This window comes from Bombus huntii, chromosome 15 (genome assembly GCF_024542735.1).
Source record: "Bombus huntii isolate Logan2020A chromosome 15, iyBomHunt1.1, whole genome shotgun sequence".
Lineage (NCBI taxonomy): Eukaryota > Metazoa > Arthropoda > Insecta > Hymenoptera > Apidae > Bombus > Bombus huntii.
In genome coordinates, this window is record NC_066252.1 from 6,454,992 (window position 1) to 6,482,570 (window position 27,579).

At 38.4% G+C, this 27,579-nt stretch overlaps 1 protein-coding gene across 1 annotated transcript; it reads right to left on the reverse strand.

Annotated features, from left to right (window-relative positions):
• Positions 1-112: 112 nt before the first annotated feature.
• On the reverse strand, positions 113-27,538 carry LOC126873673 (homeobox protein Nkx-6.2-like). Its single transcript, XM_050634777.1, has 2 exons — positions 27,336-27,538; positions 113-3,620 (listed from the first exon to the last, which is right to left on the reverse strand). Exons 1-2 carry the CDS (start codon positions 27,513-27,515, stop codon positions 3,423-3,425), a joined length of 378 nt encoding a protein of 125 aa, XP_050490734.1. The 5' UTR covers positions 27,516-27,538; the 3' UTR covers positions 113-3,422.
• Positions 27,539-27,579: the final 41 nt, after the last annotated feature.

A 27,579-nucleotide genomic window follows, 5' to 3' on the forward strand; every position in this document is an offset into this window, starting at 1 on the left:
GAAAGAACTGTGCGCAATGCGGGTAATTCAATTTGAAATAAATACAAATATTTCGAATGTTGCAAAACGTGAGGGATAAAAGACTTACACAGGGTGGTTTTTATAATTACCGTAATACGTGTTCCATTTATTAAATTGGAGATATAATACACAAGCGATAGATAACACGTATGTATAATTTATACAATACTTTATACAGATTGTCTCTACCTCGTTCGCGCTTAGCAATTTATCTAAATACTGTACAATAACACGTTGAACGCTCGAGTAACTGGTACGTTAGTACACTCGACTCTTTTTTCCATCGTTACATTTCTTATTATTCCATTTCGAAACTCGTTGACCAGCCACGACTTTACAATTAAAAATCGATTCTCATCGTACGAATATCGGATACACCGAGAGTATTCAGAATACGCGTTAATTCGGGTATCAGGAAGGTCTTAGCGTGACTTCCGGTTCTTCGTTGGTAACCAATACTTTGCCTTTAGTCGCACGCTTCCTGCGATTACACATTATGTATACGTGTACGTCTACGATCCTATTTTTTTTTCGCTTTTTTTCCTCCTTCGAGTTTAATTGGGGAACACCTATTTACTCGTTGGACGAGTTTCGGGCGATCGCATGAATTTTTTTCAGTAGTTTGATCATTTCGAGTGCGGATATAACGGGCGATCAGGATGCCTACAGTTTTTGTAATACCAAATTATGGAATCCTTAAGAGAATTCTTAATCCGATTGGATTCAAACTGCTGGATTTTCAAATTCTGAAATTTGCAAACTCGAAAATATTCAGATCAGGAAACCTGTGCATTTTCGAATCTACAGATTTCGAAACTTTGGAAATCTCAAATCTACACATTTTTAGTTGTAACGTCGAACGTTTCTTTTTATTTTAACGAATTTTACTAATTTTTGTCTGTTCTTTAGAAGCAGAGGAGTTTCTACGCGATCTGGCAATCGTATGGTTTCTATTTTTTCCACTTGTAACAAACGAGAAAAAGAAGATAGAAGATAGTTGTTATATGATTTCTACTATTAATGGAATTTCGCTAATTTATAAAATGACTCAAATACGTTTAAAAATATCAGCTATGCGCCCGAAAGTCGTCCCATATGTATATCTATACGTCAGATTCTTATTAAATACGTTAAATATCACATTCACGTTTATCGTATCTACAGAATATACAAAATTCATTTGAATTCGCTTATTCGTTCATTGGCATAGTTCACTGGGACGTAAATAGAGAATTCTTAAGGGGAATCGTTCGATTCATTTACCTCTTACGCATATTTCATTTCCTTTGAATCTTTATTCTCGTTCGTTTCACATTCGCGTTTAATTTATTTGAATATTTATATATTTATACTCATAGTGGTGGTGTTAATGGCTTGTCTGATACTCAGCATACATTTACTATACACGTGCTGTTTAACTGAATACGAGCTTACCGGCGTTTCTTTTATTATTATAGTTAATTACTTGCAGGATTGATCGACGTAGTGGAACCATAATTTCTCTTTAGCTGGAAACGCTCTAATTTTAAGGCAAGATTCAGAAAAAGTGGCTTAAATTGCTTTTAGCATGATACAAGATTTATAATTTTGTAAAGTACGTATTTATAAATATACAGATTCTTATAGCCAGATATCTGAAATCTTTTGACTTGAAATTTCTAAACGTTCAAATTCCCAAATTTGTAATCCCTAAAATGTCCAACTTTTATATCCTTAAACGTGTATCTTAAATTCGTAGAATTTCTTCAATTCTTAAATCTTTCAACTGTTCAGTTTCTACATTTACAAACACTGAACTTCTTGAAATTCGAAACTTTTGGAAATTCTCGAGTTCCAATACGTATGTGTAGATTTTTCAAATTCTCCAATTTTCAAACTGTCCATTATTGTTTTCGAAAATCGCGATTTCGCTATTACCCTGACTAAAATTTCCTACAATCGTTGTAACTTAATCGTTATCGTAGAAATGACAATTTTAACATAGACATGACTAGATTCAGCCGCCGAGATCTATTACTAATTCTCGACTAATTAAACTATATAACAACAACCGTGTTTATTTTCGATCTACACGATAAACATACAAAGTTTGATTTGTCGATAACATGATTGTGCCTCACCACAAAGAGACTTCTTCTTTTTCTTGCCTTAAAAATTCCTTGCCGATTGCCATAAAAGAAATTTACCCCTCGATATCCATAAAATATTTATTCTAATCTGAAGATCCTGCAAATAATCGCATACGTATAAATTACTGTCATTCAGTTATAATATAATAATTTTGCGTGTATTTCTTGCAACGTACGTCCAGACGGCACGATCCTTTCGTTATAGCATAATTTTATCTTGATACAAATATATACAAACGACGATAGAGCTCTATAAACGTTAAAAACTCGTCGGTGAGATTTGTCGGAAAGAAAGAGGAATGCGTTTATATTTCTCAGCGGTTCGTTAACTTAAAACATTTAGATAAATGGACTTGTGAAAATAGCAATCTCGCCAATTGTGCCACTAAAACTCATTATCTTGCGAAAATTCGACGTATCGATCCTTCTTACTCGAATACAACTACCAGGCATTCAGTTGAATTTATTTTTCAACTATTTACGTCAATTCTTCCCTTTTGTATAAAAATTAATTAGTCGAATTATTCTTTCTAACTAATACGCGTCGATCTTTGGTTCTTTAATAATAATTACATTAATTGATAACATCAATTATATAATAAATTCATATCTATATAGAAAGTCGTATACATCCTCCTCGAACGCTTCTGTACAAGTTAACACGTTTTAACGGCACAATATTATAAGTTAGATGAAGTCAGCCTTCGAATATCTTCTTTTTCACATAAATTGACAAGTTCTTCGATCATCGTATGGATAGTCATTTTTCTTCAACTCGTCAGTCTTGGTGGCGTCACGTTCATATCGACATTTTAACAAATTTTCTTCTCTTCTATTTAACACATTGAAACGAACGCTTCGAGGCATTTTCTTTTTTCCCTTTCCATAGAACAACCACGTGGACGTCTCTTATTATAGCAATTTTCTAACAAATTTAAACTGAAATAAAACCATAATTCTTTTGGAGCAACTTACTCTTTGAATTATTTTAGGTCAATTGGTAGAACATTTTAACGCTAGAATTATTATTGAACCGGTTGAAAATCTTCGTCTTTCGTGAAGTCAACTTCCCTTAAAGCTTCTTTTGACAATGTGAAGAACGTTGAAAAAATGAGAAATAAAGAAAAGGGGAATGTTTAACGATCGGTGTGTCTTGATGTTCCTTTTCTAAAATTCTCTTTGCCACGTACTCTTTCACATCCTCTTACGAATCTACCTAGTGAATCTAGTCCTTCGATTCGTTCTTTTATTTCGTTTCTTTATTCGCGTGTTTTAATGCCTGTATTGTTGCTCGAGTTCCCTTCTCAGCCTCTTCGCTGCAGTCTCGCTGTTTCCCTCAGCCTCCGCGTCGCTGCAACCATCCTCACCCTCGGCGACGACGCCCTCGACCTCTTCTTGCCTCCTCTTCGCCGTCGCCATTTCAGCCGCGTGCTTTTTCCGCCATTTTGTCCTCCTGTTCTGGAACCATACCTGGAATCACAAACGAACCCTTTCGTTGGAAACTTGTCTCTGTTGCATTCTTCTTCTCCCTTAAGTTAATTAGCAACTTGCTATAATTATTAAATTTGCAACTTTGATTCCTTTTAGTACTTCTAATTCTTTCGTGATATAGGTAGATAGTATATGTGCGTAATTAAACCTTTGCTTCTGTGAAGCCAACTCTTAGTTTAAAGGAACGCACGCGTTCGACCCGAATATCTTCTTTTCCACAAACGTTCTCTTTCACTTGCAAACATAATCTTGCAAACATACTAGTACCAAGTGAGAATTTCTATCAGAGTGATCTGTTTGAAAAGCGTGTACCTAAGACAACGCGTTTTATTTCTTAATTTTATTACTGCAATTTATTGCAATTACTAAATTCCAACTTAAACAGCAAATTGTAACTGCTGTTTAAGCGTGACGAGTATACTCGTCGAAAACAACTAACTGGCTAAGATTATCATCAACGAATACTATTCACCGCTACTATTCGTCAAGACTCACAGAAAACCAAAAAAGAAACCTATCGACCAGGAATCCGACTTTCCATCGATATTCTTCACCTCTTATACCTTCGGAAGATATACTTTTGAACCTTATCAACCTCCTAAAAAACCACGATCTATCGATACAATCCAAAAAAATCGAAAAAGAATTAAAAGATTTCCAATTAAAAAATTTGTCCATCCATCAACATTCTCTAACACTCACCATCATCAAACGTAGGTTTGGAAAGACTGAAGATTTCAAACTCTATCCATCTTCTGAAAACAGCCATCTACCAACTGAGAGGCTTCATCTTAAGGTTCTCACGGCCTGGATTGTCACGCTGTTCGAGGCTTTTGCGCGTAAGCCGTGTCCAGAAGGAAATTCTTCATCACGTTTCGCCAGCATTGCAGCTGCCTCCTTCAGGGCTCTGAGGTTCCTCAGAGTTGCGTCCTTTGCGACAGTGTTAAGCGCAATCATCTGCGAATCTACTATTGCTCAAAACCCAGAGAAACCCACAAGACTCCCCTTTTCTAAAAATCCTCCTTTCTATCAACATGCGACAACACCTTCCATTCCCTGCAAGTCAACCCAGCCATTCCACGGTGTGGCATTTGAACTATTATTCGGTACAAAGATAAAAAAATGCTTGTAATGTACAGTTTCCCTAAAACTCGATATCAGGAAACCCGACGTAGGTAAATGTTTGCTTATCAAATCTTTGATAGTATCTTCTCTGGTTCCTGGGTCGGTTGAAATATCAGTCTTAAATATTTCTTTCTCGTCTAACCGCGCATGATGACGTTTAAATAAATAGCGTCTTAATAACAGCACTTATCCTACGTTTCAGCGGACATTGTGCTGGCGTTTAACGAATGACACAGTTTTCCTGTAACTTTTAAAGCCTTTTTTGAGATAAATATGGTCAGAAATCCACTTCTCAAGCAAGTGATGATTACGAATGGACCTCGTTAAAAAATGAAGAACATCTAGCATAGCAGTTTTTAGCAGAACAAAATCCTACAGCGATGCGATGCAATACCTTTCTGACGCGGAATAAAAACTTGCAGGATCGTTCGAACCGTTCCCCTTTTTTTAAATCGCTGTTGAAAGGAAGAAAGAAATTTTCAAATTGGAAATTAGAAGCATACGTATCTTTGCTCAAATTCTTCGCATTTACGGTGTAACAATTATTATTTAACAGGAATTAACAGACAAGAACGTATAGTAACGAGCTTGGTAATTTTCAAGCGATTAGACTTCTTTGATGTACAACGGATTTCTACTAATGCTCTGTCGATTTTCCCGCGAGTTATCGTTTACATTTGTATTACTTTCATACCGATGATATCACCGAGTAATGAGATCAAAATCGAACAACGTTATTTTTAACAAGGTTATTCCTATCTTCGTCTATCCTGCACGTCGCACCGTGCAGCCTCGCGAAGGGTTCGAAGGAAAAGAAAGAGGTGCGCTTACGGGTGGGATGTTCCTATTTAAAGAGAGGGATTGACGTTTTACGCTCGTGCCAGGTTCCAGCTCTCGGGCTGCAGTCAATCTCGCCCAGATTGTCTGGCTTCCTTTCTCTCCGTTATCTTAATTCCTCGAGTGTTTTAATTTTCATCCGAACAGCTATTAACTTTTACGGCTGGCCGTTTACTTTTTAATTCGTTTACCGCCTACACGGCAAGTGCTGCGCGTTGCACACCACCATCACCACCACTACCACCACCACCACCACCACCACCACCACCACCACCACCACCACTACTACCACCAAGCCAAGCGACGCCACGCTTATATCTTTAATTTAAGCTCTCGACTTGGCGGCCATTGAACAAGCCTGCGGATTGGTGAGGAAAGAGGGGCCGCCACGGGGGTGGAGTTTAGTTGGGGTCACGCGGCGCTCGCCGCTATGGATAGAGGGTGGTTTGTGGGTGCAATCGCTACGCTCGAGTCCCGCCGCTCCCCTGGCGCCCGTTACGTTAATTAAATACATTGTTGCGGGGACACGGGACTCCTGCCGCGTATTTCCAGCTTTATAGATGTACGAAGGGACCACCTTGAGTCGCCTTCAACCTCTGAACAGGCTTTTTTCGTACAGGTGGATCGTTCTTAATTCGCGTGCTACTGTTCGCACAGATAATACTGGGGTCCGATGCGGACACTGTGGTCCGCGCGATATCGCTACGATTATACATCTTTGTGTGTTTTTACGAGCTAAGAACAAAGAGTACAGACGTGTACGATCGTAGCGATATCGCGTGGACAATAGTCGCTCGTCCACAGTGCGTCTTGGTCATAGTTTTGCTCTATCGAGCTTAGCTAATGGCAGAGTTTCGGTTCGCGTGTATACGGAGATTTGCAAAGAATGGCTGCATCTCGCGCCCAGCAATTTCTGCACGAGTTCTAAAGCCGTAACAAGCCTCTTACAAATTTTCGTTTCATTTTGAGTTTCAAGGTTGACCGAGAGGTTTATCGTATGTCGTTGGATTCGTATTTTTTACGGCTACGACGGAAACGATATGTGACGCTGTTTAAAAAGCTCAAGGTCACGTTGATAGGTCAATGCTAGGCATCAATTAGTCAGAATATATTCATCCGTTGAGCTGTCTCGAATATAGAAAATTTTATTTCATATATTTTTTGATGCAGTCAATGGATAATGAATTATTGTCGGTGGTAATCTTCATCGACTCACCCTGTATGATAACCAAATAAGAAACGATGAAACAGTTCGCTCGGCGATAAGAAACGTTTCTAGACGTCCTTACTTAATAATTCGTCCGTGCGATTTCCGATCGCGATATGTTGATCGGCCCATCGATCGAACGTTTTATCACCGCCGATAAAAGCGAAGGGAGCGGAATAAAAAAGATAAGCGGGAACCGGGATGGCAAAGGATAAATTTTTATTACGAGCCCGCGAAGAAACCGACTTTTGGCCGTTGCCAACTGCTCCGATTGAAAATCCTATCTCCCATCCGGAAACTCGATTTTCATTTCACGTTTGCTCGATCATTGTACCGTTTCGAAGATTCCAGTTTATCGTTCGGCAACAGATTTTTTGAATTTTATCATCGTCGTCCTGTATACATATCTTTATTAACGGATATTTCTGTGCAAGTATTCGCGAAGGATAGATATTTTTGGTTTGCGAACAGAGAACGATACTTTTGTTGGAAAGGCGAATCTTAGAAATTTTATGTCGGTTTGCGCGGTGAATTTTATCGAATTCTAATTTAGTTTAGTTTCATTCAGTTTTCTAAAATTCACCTCTCTATACAGCATAATTGTACTTCTTATGTAATCGTATCTGTTTATGTCGTATATCTGAAATTGATATTTTTTTTGTATTTTCTATTCCTTTCGCAAGATAGAGTTATAGAATCAAAGAGTAGAATAGCAATAGAATGACAGTAATAGTACTAATGCAACAGAATTAAGAATCTTAGATTAGAATTAAGAAATAAGGGGAAAAAATATTAGGAAGATTTATTAAAAATTTTAGTGCAATCCTTTTTATTTCCTTAAAACGAGAAAAATAAAATAAAAAATAGATTTACCGTAGGAGACTATTATTAATAATGACAATACAATAATATTAATAATAAACACTAATAATAATAATAATAGTAATAGGGTAAAATATTCTTAAATATTCTGTTTTTACTCCAATCGGCTCCCGTGTTAGTATACGTGTACGTGTAGGTTGTAGATTTTTAAAAAAATGTTATGTGACTTGGTATGTAAAGATTCGATGACTATGAAATAATTTGGGTTACTGATGAATTGTTCTTATACAGAGCGAAAATCGTCCCAACAGGGTGTAAGAATTGATTTTCGGCTAACATTATGGCGGCGTACTGTTTAACCAGGAATTACCTCTAATTTAATAGACCGTAATGGGGCCAAAACGTGACGCAAGTAACCGATAATAAGCCATTAAAATCTCTCTGCAGTTTACATTGCCCTCAAATTGAACGTTAATGTTAGAACAGCCAGTGGAACACGGCCACGTTCGTCAAAATATCACATCACGCGTTCAAGCTCCAGTTACGTTATTACAGTGATTATCGTTTTATCTCCATTTACAAGAAGGAAATAAGAAAATTAAAAAAAAATATACGATATTTAAAAGAAGAATATCTTCTTGCAAGGAATTTATCTTTAAAGGGATTAAAAAATTGCACTCCTTATCTAAAGATTTCTTTTACCTAAATCTAAAACCTTAACGTAAGAAAGATCAACCGATAACAGAATACTGTAAAACGTATTATCAAGGATGTGAAAATAACACAAACAAGCAAGGATATTTGAATCAACAAATTCTTGAAATAGCCTATTTTCACTAGCAATAAATCGAAACGTTTTACTCTCATAATTCCCGTGAAATATGTAGGTTTTACTATCTTTCTCTAAATTAATACCATTACGCTGTATGGGATAAAATATTCCCTCAACGTGTATATTAAATAAGAAATATTTTCGGTTAAATTGTCAGAATATTCTCAGCTAATCCAAACTTATTTACCCCATCAACAGAAAACCATCGTATTCTCCCTGCTTACCCTAAGATTCAGCCCCGAAAAAAGAAGAAAAAAAAAACAAATAAAAAAAGAAGAAAAAGAAGTGGAATCAGCGACTGGCCATTTCGACAAATCCCACGCAATTTTGGATTCGCATTTTCCGGGCAATTTTTTTTTTTGTCCTCCCGCTTCGGAGATACAGTGGCGAAATGTAAATGCGAGCAGGCGGCGGCACTTCGACGTGGCGCGTCATTCATCTTGTTTTTGAACGCGTTAGTCACGCGTTGTAAACGCTCCCTCCGCAACTGTTCGATTTATTAAATCAGGATTATCTAAGCCCATTACTTTGTCCTGTAAAGCTAGATACAAAACCGCATTTATAACTGCGCAAAGCCCTTACACCGTCGGGGTTCCACTGTCCATCTCTTTCTCTCTTCTTCTCTCCCTTTCTCTCTTTCCCCGTTATTCCCTTTCCTCCTGATTTTCTCTTTCCACAATGTCGTCCACGCGACTCTGTCGCACCCTCTGCTCGGCGTCTCTCTGTCCCTCTCGTATCCTCCCCTCATCCTCCAATCGTAACAGATAATACCGGCCAGTATCTGATCTCGTTGATATTGGCGGATAATTTACTATGCGAAAGATTACAGGCGTGACTCACATCTTGATAGCCGCGATTTCGAAGCCGGAGAATTTGCATAGACACGCGGCTACTAACCGATTACCAGAGTGTAGAACAAGCTGGATCATGGTGGAGGGTCAATTTCACCCAAAGTGGGCTTTCTCGAGATTTTTCGCCGACTGTGTTTGGTGTGCATGCAAGATGCTTTTGGCATCGTTTGGGCTTGCTTTTTACATCGTAGTTGTCATAGTTAAAGCATAGGTGCATTTTTAAAAGGAGATGTTAAGTGGAATTGATACATATCAATTATACATACATATAAGTGGAAATTAAATTGTGTACACTTAATTGTACATATAAATTATATATATATATATATATATATATAATTATACATATAAATTATACATACATATAGATGGAAATGGTAAACGAATTAGATTGTGTACATATAATTGTACATATGAATTATATATGCATATATATACATATGTATGTATAATTTATACGTATAATTATACGTACAACTCGAATTTATCAAATTTTGATAACAAGACCGGGAATGTTATAAAAGTGCACATCTTTTGTCTTATTTTATTTTCATCACAGAATCATTGTCTTTCGTTCCTCTCTTTTTATGTTCCTCGATCGTCACGCAAGGATTCTGTCGTTTCAACTTGCTACTGGATCATTTCTTAATTCGAAATTTAATACTTCTGAAATAATTGATTCGATTCGCATGGAAACAAACATTTTAAAACGATGATTTGCTTTTAATACAATGTTTTAATGCATTGCGATTTAGCGATGTAGAGTAATAGCTGTGTAACACACGGTCGGCCCACGAATTACAATTAGTGGGACGTAGTTACTGAAAACGTGTGTCTATATGATTTTCCCATTCGTGTTATATTCTATATTCATTCCATTCTCATGACAAAAAATCATGATCGTTTCACGACTTCCTTTTCGGCTCGAATTTTCCACCCTGTCAGACGTTCCAACATGTCACCCTTGTCGACTTTTCCTTGTTCCCTTCTTTCCTGTTATTCCACTTTGCTGCGTCCACTCTTACCATTCCATTTGTCGATAATCCTAAACGTTCTTCGAATAATAGCTTTTCTCCAATAATAATATTTATTGATATAATATCTATTTATTAGTAATATCTTTCGATAATGATATTTATTAAAAGATTTATAATTTCAACACAATTTGAATAACACTTTGACGCTGTTCATGTTAAGCATATAACTTTTATTCTACGACATTTCATTATAGTCGAAATTTTTTATTTTTATCTCCCATATAATTAGCATAATTTTAATCCTAAACTTGTATTCTTGAAATGTTCATCCCTCAATTTCACTCTCGTTCCAACATAATAAAAATATCTTTTTGATATCCTAAGAAAATGTTTAATATAAAATTGGAACATCATCAATTCCATTACATTTTACTCGAACTTGAGAAGTTTGTCAACGATAAATGTAATTCGTTCGAAAATCACTCAAAGAACTGAAAAGGCAGGGCTGAAAAGTACATGTACTTATCTACTTATAGCGTTAAAAAATATACGCAATCAAATGATACTACATGGACTGTTCTTAGACCTTACTACTTTTAGACTGCGGATATTTATATTTTTACGTAAATTCAATTATCAATGCAAATTCATATTTTTGTAGATGCAATTGAAACAGTGGAACTTAGGTACACAATCGTATTACCTACTAGATATAACTGATAATGTAAAGAGTATCACATTAAATTTCGGATTTCTTATTATTATATACACGCATATTATACACACTTTGTGCATTCTCGCGCCCTTAAATTTCTCACGGAGGAATAAAAATTTTCAATTGATTTTCCGCTCGATGAACAATTATCGCGGAACAATGGAGACTCGGCTCTTCATTCGATTCACTTTTCTATAAATTGATCCGGTCGCAATCGAATCCAGCGTAATAAACCAACTACAGCGCGGCTTTTTATCGGCGTGCGCCACACCGAGAGATTGGTTCGCATATCATTCTAAACTGCCGGATAAATTTATCGTCACGGTGGATCAATGAGGCCTTAATGAGATATATTACCAAATGAGAGTGTTTATATATCGAATGCGGTCGACCACGGCTGGCTAAACGCCGATCATACGTTGCCGATCTATAACGTCCGCAAAATCACCCTCGTTATCCTCCCAAATATCCAATTTCATTTTTTATTTGTTGCTAAATACCGTATCAACAGGATCTCGTATTTAGTTTGTTAATAACGATGTTCGATAACAGCAATGACAGTACTTCGGTCGTTGATCTTTTTTAATTTATCTATTTGCCTTATTAATTGCGTCGGTCAATGGTATTTTTTTTTTTTATTTGAAAGTAAAATGAGATTGTCGTTCGTAGAAGATGGTAAATAATAAAAATCGATAATAACACTTCCATGTCTAGAATAATGATTTAGGTGAGAAATCTTTTTATCTATTACGTGTTTAATTTGAAATCTTTTACTTGTAATGAGTGACAAATTAAAAATAGTAAACTGCTACGTTCCCTGCGTGTCATTTTCAATTCGCATGTTGTTCTCTATCGTTAAAGAATATCGCAAATTAAAAGATGATACGAGAAAATCGTTGCGAATACTTGGCATTTATTTCAGTTTTATATTCGAGCTTTTCTCTTTCAAACATTGCAAATTTCTTTGTGGAACTCCGTCGAAATTCGTTGAAACTTTCAAAGAGCAAGGTTGAAACAAAATTTCAAAAGATCGTAGTAGGGTTAAAACACCCTGTACGCTCGGAACAAAATGGTCTCGAAAGGGCGCCGAGTGAAATTCGCGGCTTTCACCGGTGGAAGCTAGCGTTAAGGATGGAAAAACGAAATTCAGTCAGGGTGGATGCTTAATGATGCGTGGAAAGTCGTGTGTGACATTCACTCTGGACAATTTCCACCTCATTGAGCCCGCTTATCATTCAAATGGTACCGTCTCATTGACACGTCGATAAATTTTTAAGGCCGTTCGCGCATTCGCGGCAAAACCAAGTCATGAACCTGCTGAGAGATGAATCGTGGATCGATTATCGCCAGACTGCGAATTTTTATGCGCAATTTGATATTTTTTACGAACGAAGCTGATGAAACGAAACTTAAATCGCAAATTTGTATCGTCTATTAACCATCGACCTTAGGTCTGTAACGTTATTTTTACTCACGTCGTCTGCATACTGGGTCGTTTTGAGTCCACGCAGTTTCCGTTAGGTTTCTGCGTTTTAGAAGAATCCTAAAAATTATTAAATATTCTTCCAAGTTTCTGGTATACGTTTCTACCGCTGCATATTTAACTTGACTTTTTTAAGCAGAGTACAATTTGAACAAAGAAATGGAATGAGTGGAAAAAATTACTTATAATTATCGGTGAAAAACGTCCCACTATGCAGATAGAAAGTTGAATACTATAGCGAGTAACATTTGCTTTGGACGTTGTACATACACTTAATTATACGTATTATGTGTAAAAATGTTGCTTGAAATTTCCTAAAAAATGCATAACCATTTGCAGCTTGATCATCACCTTCGGTTGAAGATCGACTACCAGTAACGAAGACAACTGTCGGTGAGTCCTTTCTTTCATCTGCTTCTTGTTATGGCATAGTTAATTGCATGACAACTTTGCTTTCACCTTTTCAACGTGGTATATTCTCATCGTCATTCGCTCATCATTGTTTCATATGGTATACGATTATTATAATAGTGCAGAAATCAAAAATATCTTCCAATATTCTGTATGAAAACTCTAAAACAAAATCTCAGAAGAAAGTAGGAATAAAGTACAAGAAAAATCACCTCGATATTTCTGGTAATAAATTCTTTTCAATAAATAAAAATAAAAAAAAATGAGCAATAAAATAACAAATTGAGCCTTCAAATCGATGTAGGATTACAAAGAATTAAGAATCGTTGGGACATAAAATTTGTGGTTCTTCGGATTTCCAGTTCACTCCTTCAGGAGAGATCTGAAACTGTTTCAGGTTCTTTCAGGCAGCAAAATCCAAGGTACTTTGGAAACACGATAGAACCACAAATACACTAGTTGGTTATAAGTATTAGAACACTAGCTAATGTTTAGTGCAAATTGCACGCTTTTCACGGCTTTCATTTTCTAAATAACAAGTCCGTTATTTCCTTCGTATTATACGAGTTCCTTCGTATTATAGAAGTTGAATTTATTCCTAAAATCTTTGATATTTATCGTAGCGTATATACCTTAAACTAGTCTTTTACGTCCTTTTTATCGTTATTATGATAGTTGTCATAACGAAATACTAGTTTTTGTATCCCCGTTTCATAGAACGACGTCGCCCAGAATTGCAGCCAGCGTGACCATAACTTTCGAAATTCCAAACGGTATAACTTCCGGAATTCCAGACAGTATAACTTCCGAAATTCTAGACGGTGTGACACAATTTCGCGGAGACACGACCGTGAAATTCGTGGAAAATGAATGGAAAGTTGACGAAATTGTGAATCGCCTGTTCTTTTTCTTCGACCGCGTGCAGCAAATCGTCGTTGACCACAGACGGTCCGCCGCTTCGTTCGATCGTCATGCACATTTTCACGACCGTCATTAAAGCCTCTAACCCATCTTCTTACCATTGAATCACTCATGGTATGTTCTTCGTACACCTAGCAAAGTCGACGATGAATATCCGTCGGCTTTTCAATGCATCGAAAACGAACAGTCGTAAACACGATCCGATTGTCTGCAGTTACAGGTAGTTTTAGCGTTTGCGTAACGCCAAAGTGGAAAAGAAATGACAGAATTTTTCACGGCACATGATATATCCTACTGTTGAAGATCAGCGCTGTATAACATTCTAATGATCATCGTGAGAGCTTCAAATCGTACGAATCAATTTCACTTCGTTTAAAAGAGCGGATCAAAATTACTTTGAGGATCGCGAAGGTTCGCGAGGATCGGAATCTGTCGAGATCAATCGGTCCAAAGTAATTTCTCGTAATATTACAAAGTGCTTGGAGCAGAATGTTTCTTCAAATAATAAGTAATGCGATCCGCGAGAATGGCAGAGGGTAGTTGGCTTTTGGCGATAATGCGCTCCTCTGTATTCCGTTCTCGTACCGCTTCCCCATATCGATATGTTTCCTCGCCCGTCCCCGTAACCCACCCCGGCCGACCATTTCGCCTCACTCGAAGATCAAATGGCTTCACCGATTCGCGTTATCCCCAATATTCTATTTTTATTTCGGAATCAAATTTCGCGACCGACGGCAACTGGGAAACGGCCGAGCTTTACGGCCCCCTCCCTTCCTCTTTGTCGTTCCCTTTTCTTCCTTTCTCGATGTTCGCCAAAAAATGACCGAGCTGAAATCGAGTTTAAGCTCGCACCGTGTCTTGATTTCGTCGATGAATATCGATAATGCCGGTGAATGATGTCTCTCACTGGGTTTCTCCCCTTTTTGCTGCCCTGGATCTTCTCCTTGCTCTAGGCATTTCTTTCTTCATTAAAATTAAAATGTGACATGGTGTTGAAATGTTAAGTTTTAGTTTTGATATTCGAGGCAGTCATGATGCGATGTTCGTTCACGTACAATTATTTCTTTAAATAGATAGTACATTTGTAGTATCGTTAGTAAGATACTGTCGTGGATACTTTGATATAGCGAGAGGTATTTTAATCGTATAAGAAGCACGAATGAAATTCGAATGGTTTTTTGCTATTGTTCTCTCCAGTATGGTAGACGTACAAGTACGCCCATATCGTATATGGACGTTAGTTTCTTAATTATTTTCTTAAAGATGTTCGTAAAGAGGAAAGATTGCGGAAACATCCGTAGTCCATAACAGTCGATATTCTTGAAATATTCAAGAATGGGTAGCTAAGAAGAGCGCATATTTAATCCCTAAATTACGTAAAACGAAATGAAAGAACAGTTTAGCTATACATTATGGAACTTTCTTATAGAAAACAGAAGATACGAATTATCATATTTCTCTCCTGTAATCTTCACATGTAAATGTGTACATATTTGTAATGGAAGAAAGTTAATATTTAAATGTAAATTCTCGACATACCGTAGCAGAAAGTTCAACTTTTCTTAATCTTCATTCACCAGAACAATCTCAATTTAACAAGACCTGTACATGGTATTCTATTTGCTTCTATTCGCTCGGACGCCTACCGTGCTCAAAGCAAGGGAAGAAGGTCCGAAAGTCAATTAAATAATCCCCGGTTCGTTCAGAAGTAGTCGGATCAGTGAAAATCTTATTGATCACATCTGCGATCCCGTGTCCTCCTTTGTTTCCTAAGCGGAGCACTGATCTCTGCAGCTCGAATGAATTATGGGGGGTAGGGGAATATTAATACGTGTGTACAGTGATACAGATACATTCATCAAATTTGATCAAGGAAACACTCGAGGGCGTTACAGGATTAGTCTCGTCTCCCCTTCATAGAAGCCCGATTTTGATCAGCATGGATTTTTAGCCTCGCCCTTTATCCTAACCAAACTCTTTTTCTCTCTCTCTCTCTCGTCTTCCTCTTCTTTTTATTTTTTTCTTTTCTTTCGACTGACGCGGCGTTAGCGGAAAATTGAACACAGCCGTTTATGACCGTGAAAAGATTGTCTCAAAAAAGAATCCGTGTTTCGTATTCGATATTCGTCAACGAGATGTGTAGCCAAGGAATCGTTGATGTTGGAGATTCAATTTTCAGACATGATACGATTCTTCTTTTTTACAGCTTTTCGATGTTTTCCTTCTTTTTTGGTGGGAGGGAGAGGTTAGAAGATACCGGTTAGTTTTGTAGGTATAATATATAAGAAGAATGATCTAGATTTTTAAATATTATAATTATTGTAACTAAGAATAGAAACATATATATTTTTGTATAACACCCTAATTAAAATTTTACATTAAAATTTGTGAGCAGCTTTATCGACGAGAAACACGTTTATCCTTCAGCTAATTAAGAATTCGTTAAAGTACAGTGTTGCGTTTTCAACTTCTCCGACGTTTTCCAAATAAACCGAGCTCACTCACCGGACGATCACCTGACCATACCGTGACGAAACGTTATTCGACGTTATTCGAAAGTAGCACGAAAAGAAATATCCTCTAGCCGAGCAATTACACGCGATGTGAAGCGTAACCGGAAGACCAGTTTCCCCATCACAACGTCGCCAAGCTACAAAAGAACCCCTAGGAAACTACCTTTCCAGGAACTAATGCAGCGAGCCGACCGTTCTATTCTCGAAATAAAGTCTCAGCCTCTTATCGACGAAGGCGACGAACATGGTAGAACAAGAGACCATATACACGCATATATAGAAACAAGAAAGAGAGAGGGAGAGAGCGAGAAGGCACAAGCTCGTGGAATCGAGCATTATGGAGTCAAGTACATGTGGGCCAATTTCGAGGGTACGAGCTGTGGGAGGTGAATGAAGGGAACGCCGCCTGCTGCCGTGATTTATCACGCCGTGCCATGCCGCGCCGTACATACATACACCACCATGATGATACATGGTGGAGGAAAAGCGGGTAGGAGGCTTTCGCTCGTACTAATTGACGTCATCGATATTGGTATCCGTCGACGAGCAGATTACTCCGCCGTAAACAACTCCACCCCTCCCCCGGTGGTGCTGCTGCAGCCTACCAACCCAGCAGCCCGTCCTCTCTTGTCGTTTCTATCGGGACACAGGGGTGCCCGCCGCCACTTTACTACCACCACCACTGCGTAAACACCATCTAAGCCCTCGTTCCTTCCGTGCGGTCCTACCCTCGAGCGCGCGCTATTTATCCCCATCCCCCCTCCACTCCGGTTACAGCGCCTCGCTATCCCCTCCATTTCGATGCGCGCCGAGATCATTGCGCGTTTTATCCCCACCACATCCCCACCACCGTCAGTTTCGTGCGACTACTGTGCGCTCCATCGGACGTGGACTTCAACTTGTTACTATAATCGTGGTATAGTGTCTCGTTTTAGTGTGTGTGTGTATGTGTGTGTGTGTGTGTACCTCTCTCTCTCTCTCTCTCTCTCTCTCATCTTTAGCTCTCTAGCTTGTTAAACGTGATACACGCGCTGATACGCCTACGAGCATTGGGGTGTCACGCTCTTTAACTCGCAAACGCTTGGCCGTTCACTTTGCCATATTAGATTCTAATAGGGGACGCGCGCCACTCGGGGATCATTCGTTTAGTGCTGGAGACTGAGCTTTGCGCAGTGGTTACGTCTTTCTCTTTTTATCGTTTAACTGGTCCTGTGTTTGGTTTGGTTCCGTACGTGCACAGGATGTTTCAGCGATTATGATACGACTAGCAAGTGTTATATCGTTCTATTGGATAGAGTAGAATGAGAAGACGTATTTCTTGATATGGCTACTTGAAAAAATGATAAATAGAGGAATCACGTAGTAGAATAGAACGAGGAACATTTTTTTCAAATTTGAAAAATAATTGAATTATTCTCGTCTTGGTATTCTTTTCATTTTGTGTACCAATTTTTCGCTAATTTTTTCATGATTTACAATAAGCGTTTTGTAATTCTTGCACCATAGATCTTCAAATTTGTCTATTATAGCCACGACAGTATACACATTCGTAAAAATTTTCTCTAAGTGATGGAATATTTTCATCTGCCACTGTACATCGTCGAGCATTTTCGGTGGTGGTGGTGGTCGTTGCACTTTGCTCACTGTTCGCTTCACCGAGCCGGCTAACTAAATCATGCGTCGGACATCGTTGGCAATTTGAACGACGACCCGCGTAATAATCTTAATAGCTGGTTCTCGTTCGATTCACGTCGCAGACCAGTGCGTTGCGTTTCAGTATAGTGTCAAGCGATGATTGCTGGTGGCGTCAGAGCAATTCGCGATATTTCCACTGGGTAGACACGCGGAAGTAGTTTTTCTATATTGTATGACGAATCCGATATAAATGCGTGTACAGCGAGATTGAAGGACTGATGGATGAGCGTTTTCGGGTGATTTTGAGTGGCTTTTATGGAGAAACGTTGGGTCTAGCCCTATATGAGTAATACACCTATTCTTTGAAGATAAAAATTCTAATCAAGGAAAACATTCTCCTTACGCGAACAATGGAAATTCAAAAGTATAAGTTTAAATCTACCCAAAACCGAACTAATTAAAATCTCAAATTAAATACCAAAATTTCTGGCTATCCTTTTCTCACAGAATTAATCAAAATTCTGGTTTCAGAAGCTCAACCCAACCTAAAATAGCGAATAGTAATTATATTAAGGCTGGGTTGTGCTTCTGGGACCAGGATGTTGATTAAATTAAATTATTTGAAACAATTATTGTGATTCGCTGTTTTAACTTAAATCGAGCTTCTGGGACCAGAATTTTGGTCGATTCCGGGTGAAAAAAATTGCAGCCAGAATTTTTTGGTACTTCATTCGAGATTTTAATTCGGTTGGTTTTGTTTAGATCTAAACCTATAATTTCAAGTCTCGACTTTTGCACTTGTTCGTACGAGGAGAATATCTTTCTTAGTTGGAACTTTTATGGTCAAAAATTACATACAAATCATTGTAATTGATATGTTTAATTCAAGAAGAATTGATAATCTTTATGAGTTTAGTCTACGATAAGTTTGAACCAATGTTGCTAAATTTTGCTTTCGTTTGGTTACGACATTATAGTCTCCTGCTATTTTCATGATTAATCCGAGATTTGATAAAATAAGGTGTAACAGCACATGAGTCGATCGGAAGAGACTCGTATTGTTGTGCCTTGAAGCGCCAACGTTGTTTTGATTTGCTAAGTTCAAGGTAAACGAATTGCGGACAAAATATTATCGCCGTTATTTGTAATCGTCAACCGGAGTTACATTCGAACCTTCTATAATAACACCGGTCGATGTAAATAGACGAACGTGCTCTCTAGGACAGCCATTATAACGAATCATTATAGCGAGTCATACAGTCGACTAGCGAGCATAGAGTTGGGCAGTAGCATTGAGCGAGCAACGATTACGACAGGTATACACTATTTCTGTACTTGTACTTAAAGTGATTTTAATATAACTGATTATTACAATTTTATCACTCGTCTTCTTAATAAACCAACCAACACGTATAATAAACCAAAGTTTTAAATGATATTAAAAAAAAAATGAAATGAAATAAGATGAAACGAAGTCTAAACAACAATTATAAACAGATAAACAAAATTGGAAAGATACAAGTAAAACACACGAATGTGTAATTTCCTAATTATACAGCATTATAGAAGCTCAATTAATCCTCTTTTACGAAATAAATTCAATTTTCTGAAATCATTTTTGTTAGTCAATTTCAAGTATTATACAATGAATAAAATAAGTAATTTCAATATTGTTCCGATCAATCCTTCGTACGCGAATGTAAACGTGGTTGTGTGGCAAATTTAACGTGTATTTGGTTAAAATAAAGGAAAAAACGAACAAACAAGAAAACAGACACGAAAAAAAAGAGATAAAAGAAGAAAGAGGAAAAAGAACGCGTATCGGTGGGATACACGTTTCGAAAACGAAAAAGTGATAAATCTGGAAATGTGGAATGACAGAACACATATATCTTCGTTGGACGGAACTAGCGAATCCCTATATGCCGTACTAATCCTTTTCCGATACTGAAAAAATGATAAATCTCGGATGTAAAACCACGAACGTAGGATATCGATTTTGTATACAGGACGATCCATAAGTGAGCCATAAGAACTTTAACGTTTAAGCTCGTTCGTCTATAGTATAAACGATGTATTTGTTTAACGAGCGATCTTTGATCCTCGAACGATATCAAATAAAATATTTTTGCCGAATCTGTTAACTGACGAGTAGTGTAGTCAGATTAATACGTAGTTAGAAAAACTTTAGAGCGTGAAATGAAATATTTATTGTTACAAAAAGACGGACGAGCTTAGAAGAAACATCGTATTTATGACATTCAATCTATTACGTTCTAACGGTATTTTAACTTACAATTAGACATCATTGTTTCATAAAATCATTCAAGATTTTCGTAAGTTCTAAGGAGAAAGGAGGAGAAAGGCAAGAGAAGGAGAAACGAAATACGAAGACAAAACATCTTATAATAAAGTGTAATAAAAATCCAATTCTTAAATCTCTGTAGAGTCGTTCGATATTTTTGGAGATTAAAAACACTGCACGCGTAATTTTTAAATTCCCATGAATCGTTCAGAAGTTTTATAAATTAAAAGGAAAAGAAGGAGAAAGCAAATAATAAATAATAAAATAATAAAAAAAAAGACAATAAGTACAGAACTAGCCTTCGTTTAATAGCGAAATACAACGCGAGAAATTTAATTTTTACGTTTCCGTAGAATCATTTAAGATTATCAGAATATTCAGAAGAAAGAAAAGGCAAGAGGAGAGGAACGAAATAAAAGGAGAAGACAAAACAAGAAATGGAAGACAAGCCTCTGTTTAATCAGATCAAACGAACAAACGTATCCCGTAAATTTCATTGCTGAATATACTTCATAAATCCACGTTCATCCGAAACGCATGATATTAATTCGACTGAAAGCTTTCCGTAAATAATGTAATGATCGATATATCGTCGCGTCGAGGCAGATAAGTTTATTACGCGACGAGCGGAGCGAAACGCTCGCGTCAACGTATGTCGAGCAAATAATTTCCAGCGTAATAACGCAAATGTTTATAAATGTAGTTCGCTTGATCCCTGCGTTTAGTCACGATCGTTTGTCAACGATGAACGTGGCCGCCACTCGGTGAGATCATTTTTAGGCTTCCAGAGACTTCAACGCTCGATCGTGCTCTATTCACGTTAGACGCGTTGAATTAGGCTACTATATGCATGAAAAGCATATAAAAAATATCGTTTCTCCGAAGTTTGAATTTGACAATCTAATACCATACGTTAAATCTACGCCCTATCGTCAATTATCAATGAAGATAAAGAAGTAATATAAACGTTAAGAAGGTTTCTAATGAAAATGTTAAAATCGTTTGTTAATGGTCATCATGAATAATTAAGATATTCCGATGGCAATCTTTTGTAGTTTTTCTTTCATTCCTGTAACGTTAAAGAATTGTTTAAATATTAAAAAGGTCTGTAAGTGTAGTTCGATGGTATCTCTTGGATATTATTATTGACAGCAATTTTTGATCTTATCCTTGATTTATTTAATATTGACGATGAGAAACTATCGATTGAATTTTATAAAATATTAATTCATCATCAAAGATCTATGAAACATAGTTATTTTATTTCTGAGAATGGAATACAATCGTTGAGTTCTTATTTCGTTCGTCTATCAGGCGAAAGTTCAGAACGTTTAACAATAACAGGGGACAATATATTCCTGTTATCTAACAGCTGACATCGAAGGAAGTACGAAGTAAGAATGTAATACGCGGCACATGATCGTAACACAGCGGCAAACGAGAAAAGTTCGCGACGAAACACTGTTTCGCTAGTGTATCAACTGGAAGAACCATCTTCATTTTCTTAGCGATAAAAGTTCGATTCTCTTCCTTTTTCATTTGTAAAAGACGACTCTACTAAAATGCATGTTACAGGAAATAGAGTGTATATGATTGTAATATAAAATCTTGACGTCTCTCCGATCCCTTAGATTTTAATAATTTATCTGCACTTTGTTTTTTGTCTTTTCTTTTCTCTTTTTTTTTTGAGATAATATTTCACAATTTAAAATCGTATCTTTCACTTTAAATTTCAATAATTCACCTGAGAATGTTGTTCAATAAAATTTCCGATCACTCGAAACGATTTTATACATATACTTGGTATACCGAGTTACGTAGGAATAATAAATAACTGGGGGAATTAGGATCCTCTTTCTACAAGAATTTCTAACTTTCCCCTTTTCATTCCTTTTCGCTAATTATACCTTGATCATTAGTTTCAAGCCCCGATCCCCGTGTTTCCTTATTTTTAATTTCTTTTCCCCCGCTGCTTATTCCAGCCTCGGTCCCTTTCTTTCCCCTTTTATCTTTTTTTCGTCTATCAAGACGCCAGAGAAACGCTCAGAATATTAAAACTCGTCTTGCTCTGTACGAAAGAAACTTGCATTTAGTCGCCAGACGCGTAGTAATTTCTTTTTGGCCACTCTCCATCCCATTTCTTTCCTTTTAATAAGAAATTCGAATTCTAATCTATATATATATATATATATATATATATATATATATATATATATATATATATATATATATATATGTCGGGTTTACATTAGAATTAGGGTTAGGGGCTTCGTTTGGGTTACACGTTGTCGTTATGCAATAGAGAAGACATTGACTAGTGCAAATACGATTATTATAGAACCGGACAAGTAACCGCGGTAGTTAGGTACTCGAGAAACTAACGAATCCGCGGTCGACGGGATGATAGATGAACGTACTCGCAAAATCTAAGTCGGACGCGTAATATTCACTGACCGTAAAGAGTTATTCCTTTCATCAATGAGATCGCGAGCGAGAATGCCTTTCCCGTCCCGATGATGCCACAGAGGAAAGCTATAATGGGGTGTGTCTAAGGATACGAGATCATCGGATTCGTCGAGAAAAGCCTTCGTTCAGAAAGTAAGGGAAATTGACGTTGCTGCTAATTGGTCAATCTCCATATCGGTGGTTAGAAAAAGATGCTAGCCGCCCTCGAGGGAAAGTTGCTAGTGGGAGACGCCGCTCGTTGAAAAATATGTCTCCCCTATCTTCCCGTAGTTGGGACAAAGACTGTTTGTCTGTTTGAAGGACTTTAGTTAACTAAACCTTAAGATTTATAACGGGCCCTCGGGCTAGCCGAACATGTACTGCGGAGACGCATCGACATCTGGCAATCATCTTACTCGAAGAATAGGGTCTGCGTGTGGCGAGCCACGGGACAGAAACCGTTGGAATGTTTACTGTCGCGTGTCGCCACGAATATTTCTTTTAAGGAGAGCTATAGAATTACTCCATACCTTTGTTAGACAAAGCGTTCATCCCGTGACCGCGGCTACGTTCGGCGACTGACTGTCGCCTCGAGCCCAAGCTCATTATCACAACTCTCGAACAATTACAATCGGATTGAATAACTACAATTGTTCAATTACAGCTATAGTAGACTCTAGGTTACAATGTTGCGGGATTATCCAAAATTCCAAAGGCTCCGGTGTTCTTTCATCTCCGACATATATATACTTTTAGTTTCAAACAATTGCGATCAGTCGTATGAAAATCCTATCCAAAATCAACAATTGCAGCAAGAACGCGTATCTATTAAATTCGAAACACGTCCCTCGTGTTCAATCGTTCACAAACTCGTTGTTACTCTGCGTGTAGGTACTGAGGTATCAGAGTGCTAGCTGGCGTCTTAGAGTAGTGGAATCTTGCGCGCGACGATCACAATGGCTGTGCTAAAGACCAACATCTTGCTAGCAGCTTCAATGTAGATATTAAAGCTTGTAGGAAAATCGAGAATACACATGTGCGTTGTTTTAGCAAGAAAATAGTCGTTGATAACTTACGACAGTTGACGCGACTTTAAATAATAAAACAACAACGCAACTACCATTAAATTTCACCCTTCAAATCCTTCCGTCTAATCTAACTACATCCCCTCGCCATAGCTCGCCAACCTTTCCACCGCTACAACCACCAAGCCAAATACATCGAAACACCGCCTATCCAGCACGAATCGATGCCTCTGAATCAGCGACTCGTCCCGTTGCTCGGGTATATATTGTCGTAATATTTCGGGAAACGGTGCTCCGTAGATCCGTTGGCAATCTCGCCCCCGAAGATGGCATATACGCGGAGGTGAATCGCCTCTTGCCGAGGAAATCCGAGGTAATTGAATGCTAACCCCTCCGTCTCCACCCCCTCCTTGCCCCCCTCGCCGCTCTTACCCTTCTCCACCCGCAATCCACCCTCTCAGTATCATCCAGCGAGAGACAGGGGGTGGGATGGGGGAGGCCGGGAGGGAAAACGTGCTCATCCCCGTGGCCATCACTCACCGACGCAGACTTGTAGCTTTCAATAAAAATGTAAATATGGCGGCGTAGAACGAGCCAATGACAGCGCTACATCGACGAGGCCGCGACACACACAGAAACCTCCGGCTAGCTGCGGAGGGTTGGATGGAGAAACGCGAACAGAAAGAAAGGGAAAGAGCACGGAAGGGGGTGGCTGAAGAGGGAAACGCAGCCAGAGGGTCGAAGATGGCGAACCAGAGGAGCGACACGATGTAGGAGGCTTCGAGTGTGCCAGGAGAGAGTTCTCTTCCTCGAACTGGAAGCTACGAGTACTACAGATGTAGCTGTGCAGAGGCGGGAGTAAAAGTGGCAGGCTTCCACCTCCCTCTTGGAGGATGGTGGAAGAAGAGGTGGAGATGTAGGGTGGTTGGAAGCCCACCTCCTCCTCCTCCTCCTCCTCCTCCTCCTCCTGGATATGGAAGATAGGTAATAGAGGGTTTTCAAGGGGGTAGGGAGGGAAACCGGGGATGGACGGTCGAAAAGATGGAGAGAAATAGATGGATAGAGAGAAGAGAGACACTGGGTGAAAAAAGAGGATTGGAGGGGAGGGATGTGACGCTGTCGTCACCCAGGAGCTCTCAACGTTTCTCTTCGTTCCTCTTACGGCGAGTGCTTCATAGGGTTTGAGGGTGGGAGGAGATAGAAGGGAGAGAATGACGCAGGTGCCGCAAAGCTTGACACGTCTCCGGGCTGTTTTGTCACCTTCTTTTATCCTTCGAACTTTTTACAAGCTGCCTCGTTAGAAGCTTGCTCGCGGCGTTGATGGAGTAAGCCGGCGGCGGACAAATGCGTTTTAAAATTACGACAACCCCCTCCGCTCCCGGCTGATGTCGGAGAACGACGAAGGCTGACGCCCCAGTTAGTGTACCTCTGCGATGATATCCGGGGCTTTCGCGGATTATTCGGTTGCTTCCAGATAGGTTTTCATTTTGGATTTCTTTGATTTTGTTACTATTTTCGTTGAGTTCCACAGGCTGATTATTACGACATTGATTTATGAAAATTTTCTGATTCATATTCGACGTTGAGTTGGCCTTGATAGGATCGTTATTAATACAATTCGATACACATTCCTTCACGAATATTCTTCGATTCGTGTGGTTGTAGAACAAACGATCGATATTCGATTCGGATAGAGAGATTTGTGCTTGTAAATTGGAATCTATTTTGTTTGTGTTTGGTTAAGTTTGGTGGTACGATTGTTGCAATGGTAATTTAGATAAATTTTAAGTATGATTCTTGTCTTTTACCGATTTGGAATTTCACGAAAGTTCTCGTTGATTTACGCTACCGTTTCAAAAATATTGATACGCTGTGATTACGATACTTGGAATGTAATTATCATCGACAGCTCGAGAGTTCGTATTTCGTGCACGTCGCATCTTAAGAAATTACCAACCCTCTTATTCGAACCTCGAAATATCCAAACGACAGTGTACGACAATAACAATATCATATGCCATATTTCTACCAAATCTTCATTATGAATATCGCAGTCTAACTATACAAACTACAATTCGTACCATTACGATTTTAATAAACGATTTACGATCATCTACATGCAGATAGGACATTAGAACTTTCGAGCTTCTTGAAACCTTCGAATTAACGATGCAAAATCAGTTGCAATAAATTACAAATTAGAGCGGCGAAAATACACATGGAACTGAAAGGGAGGAAAAAAGGGGCACGACGAATGAAATAATAATTTCAGCGTGGATATTCTCTATCGAAAGGGATCGAGATCGAAGCAACAAAAAGTGGCCGGTCATTAAAACGGATGATTTTTCGAGGTTGTAATCCGCGCTTAAACGTTTAAGCCGACAAGGAAATATTAAACGATGGCGGCCGTTAAAAACACCGGGCAGTTTAAGTTGATTTTACTTTTTATCGCGACGTAGTGTACCCTCCCCGCTGCCGTTCGTTCCATCATTCACGGATTAATATCGGGCGCCGAGCTCGAAAACGCTTCAACTGTTATGAATTTTTATTAACCCATCTACATCTGTTACTCATAATTAGCCGGGCGCTCGCTTAAATCATCCGGACGTTTTTATCGGAGATTAGCGTAAAGTTTATTAAAAGCACCGCGCGAAACGCCACATTCTAACGTTCGTACGCGCCTAATTTCTCTCAAACAGATTTCACCTTGGCTACGTTCTTCGGATCATTTTCCATTCAATTGTTTCGCGTTCGACCATGCTACAGCTTTTCTTGATTATGTTTTTTTTTTTAAAGAAATACCTTCGTAGTCGAGTAATTTGAAAATATCCAAAGAATCTTATCTTAATATTAGTATGCATGATTTCTCGTTTCAAGTTTATATCGAGCATCTTCCTAAAACGTTACAAATACTATCTGTTTCTTGAAACGAGAAGTATAAAAATTCCAGGAGTCTGGCAGCGTTGAAAGAGACACGAAGGAACAGCTATTAACACGCGTAATATCTTCTTCGTTTAAAGATATTTCTTAAAGTAACGAAAATGGAAATGAGAATCAAGTCGGAACGAAAAGAAAAGATTCGAGGGTCGTTTCGAAAAGCTAACTCTCTCATCTTTCGTTCTATCTATAATCTACGAAGGAAGATTAATCGTAAATGAAAGAAGAAGAAAGTTTAACATATCCACCGTAATAAAGTACAGTAATCAATAAATCGATTAAGTATATAAATCATTGAGACAGCTGTAATTTGCATCGAAAGATGCTCTATTTGACGAACCAAAAAACGTATGTTTCCCATACGATGAAACCTATCGCGAGGAACTCGGATATTATTTTCCAATTAACCACCTAAATACTTACACAATTCTACGCAAGAAGACCAGTTAATATACACCAATCTTGCCGTAATCTCCTAAAGCAAACCCTACCGAAACCTATCAGAGACCCAAACCCACATAAACTCATCAAGAGTCCGGCCAAGACACACTAACGACCCTTTAATCGCCCTAAAGCAGAGCTACCCCTAAAAACAAACGAAAGAAAAAGAAGTAGAGAAAAGATGGGAGAAAAATCTCTCTGAACACTCTTACCTTGACTTGCGATTCGGACATGCCCAGGGCGTAGGCCAATTTAGCACGTTCTGGTCCAGCTAGGTATTTCGTCTGCTCGAACGTTTTCTCAAGAGCGAAGATTTGCTGGCCGCTGAACGTCGGCCTGGTGTGTTTCTTCTTGCCGCCCTCGTGTTCGCCGGTTCCACCGGAGCCTGTCATCGTTTGCTGACAACCCAGCTGTTGCGACACTGTAACATCGATATCTTCCAGGGATTCTCTTCTA

Excerpts from the sequence above, each read along its gene's own strand:
- LOC126873673 (XM_050634777.1), bottom strand. The coding sequence starts at position 27,515 with ATGACAGGCTCCGGTGGAACCGGCGAACACGAGGGCGGCAAGAAGAAA. Across the intron at positions 3,621-27,335 it reads TGTCCGAATCGCAAGTCAAG|GTATGGTTCCAGAACAGGAG; the intron begins GTAAGAGTGTTC and ends TTGTGATTCCAG.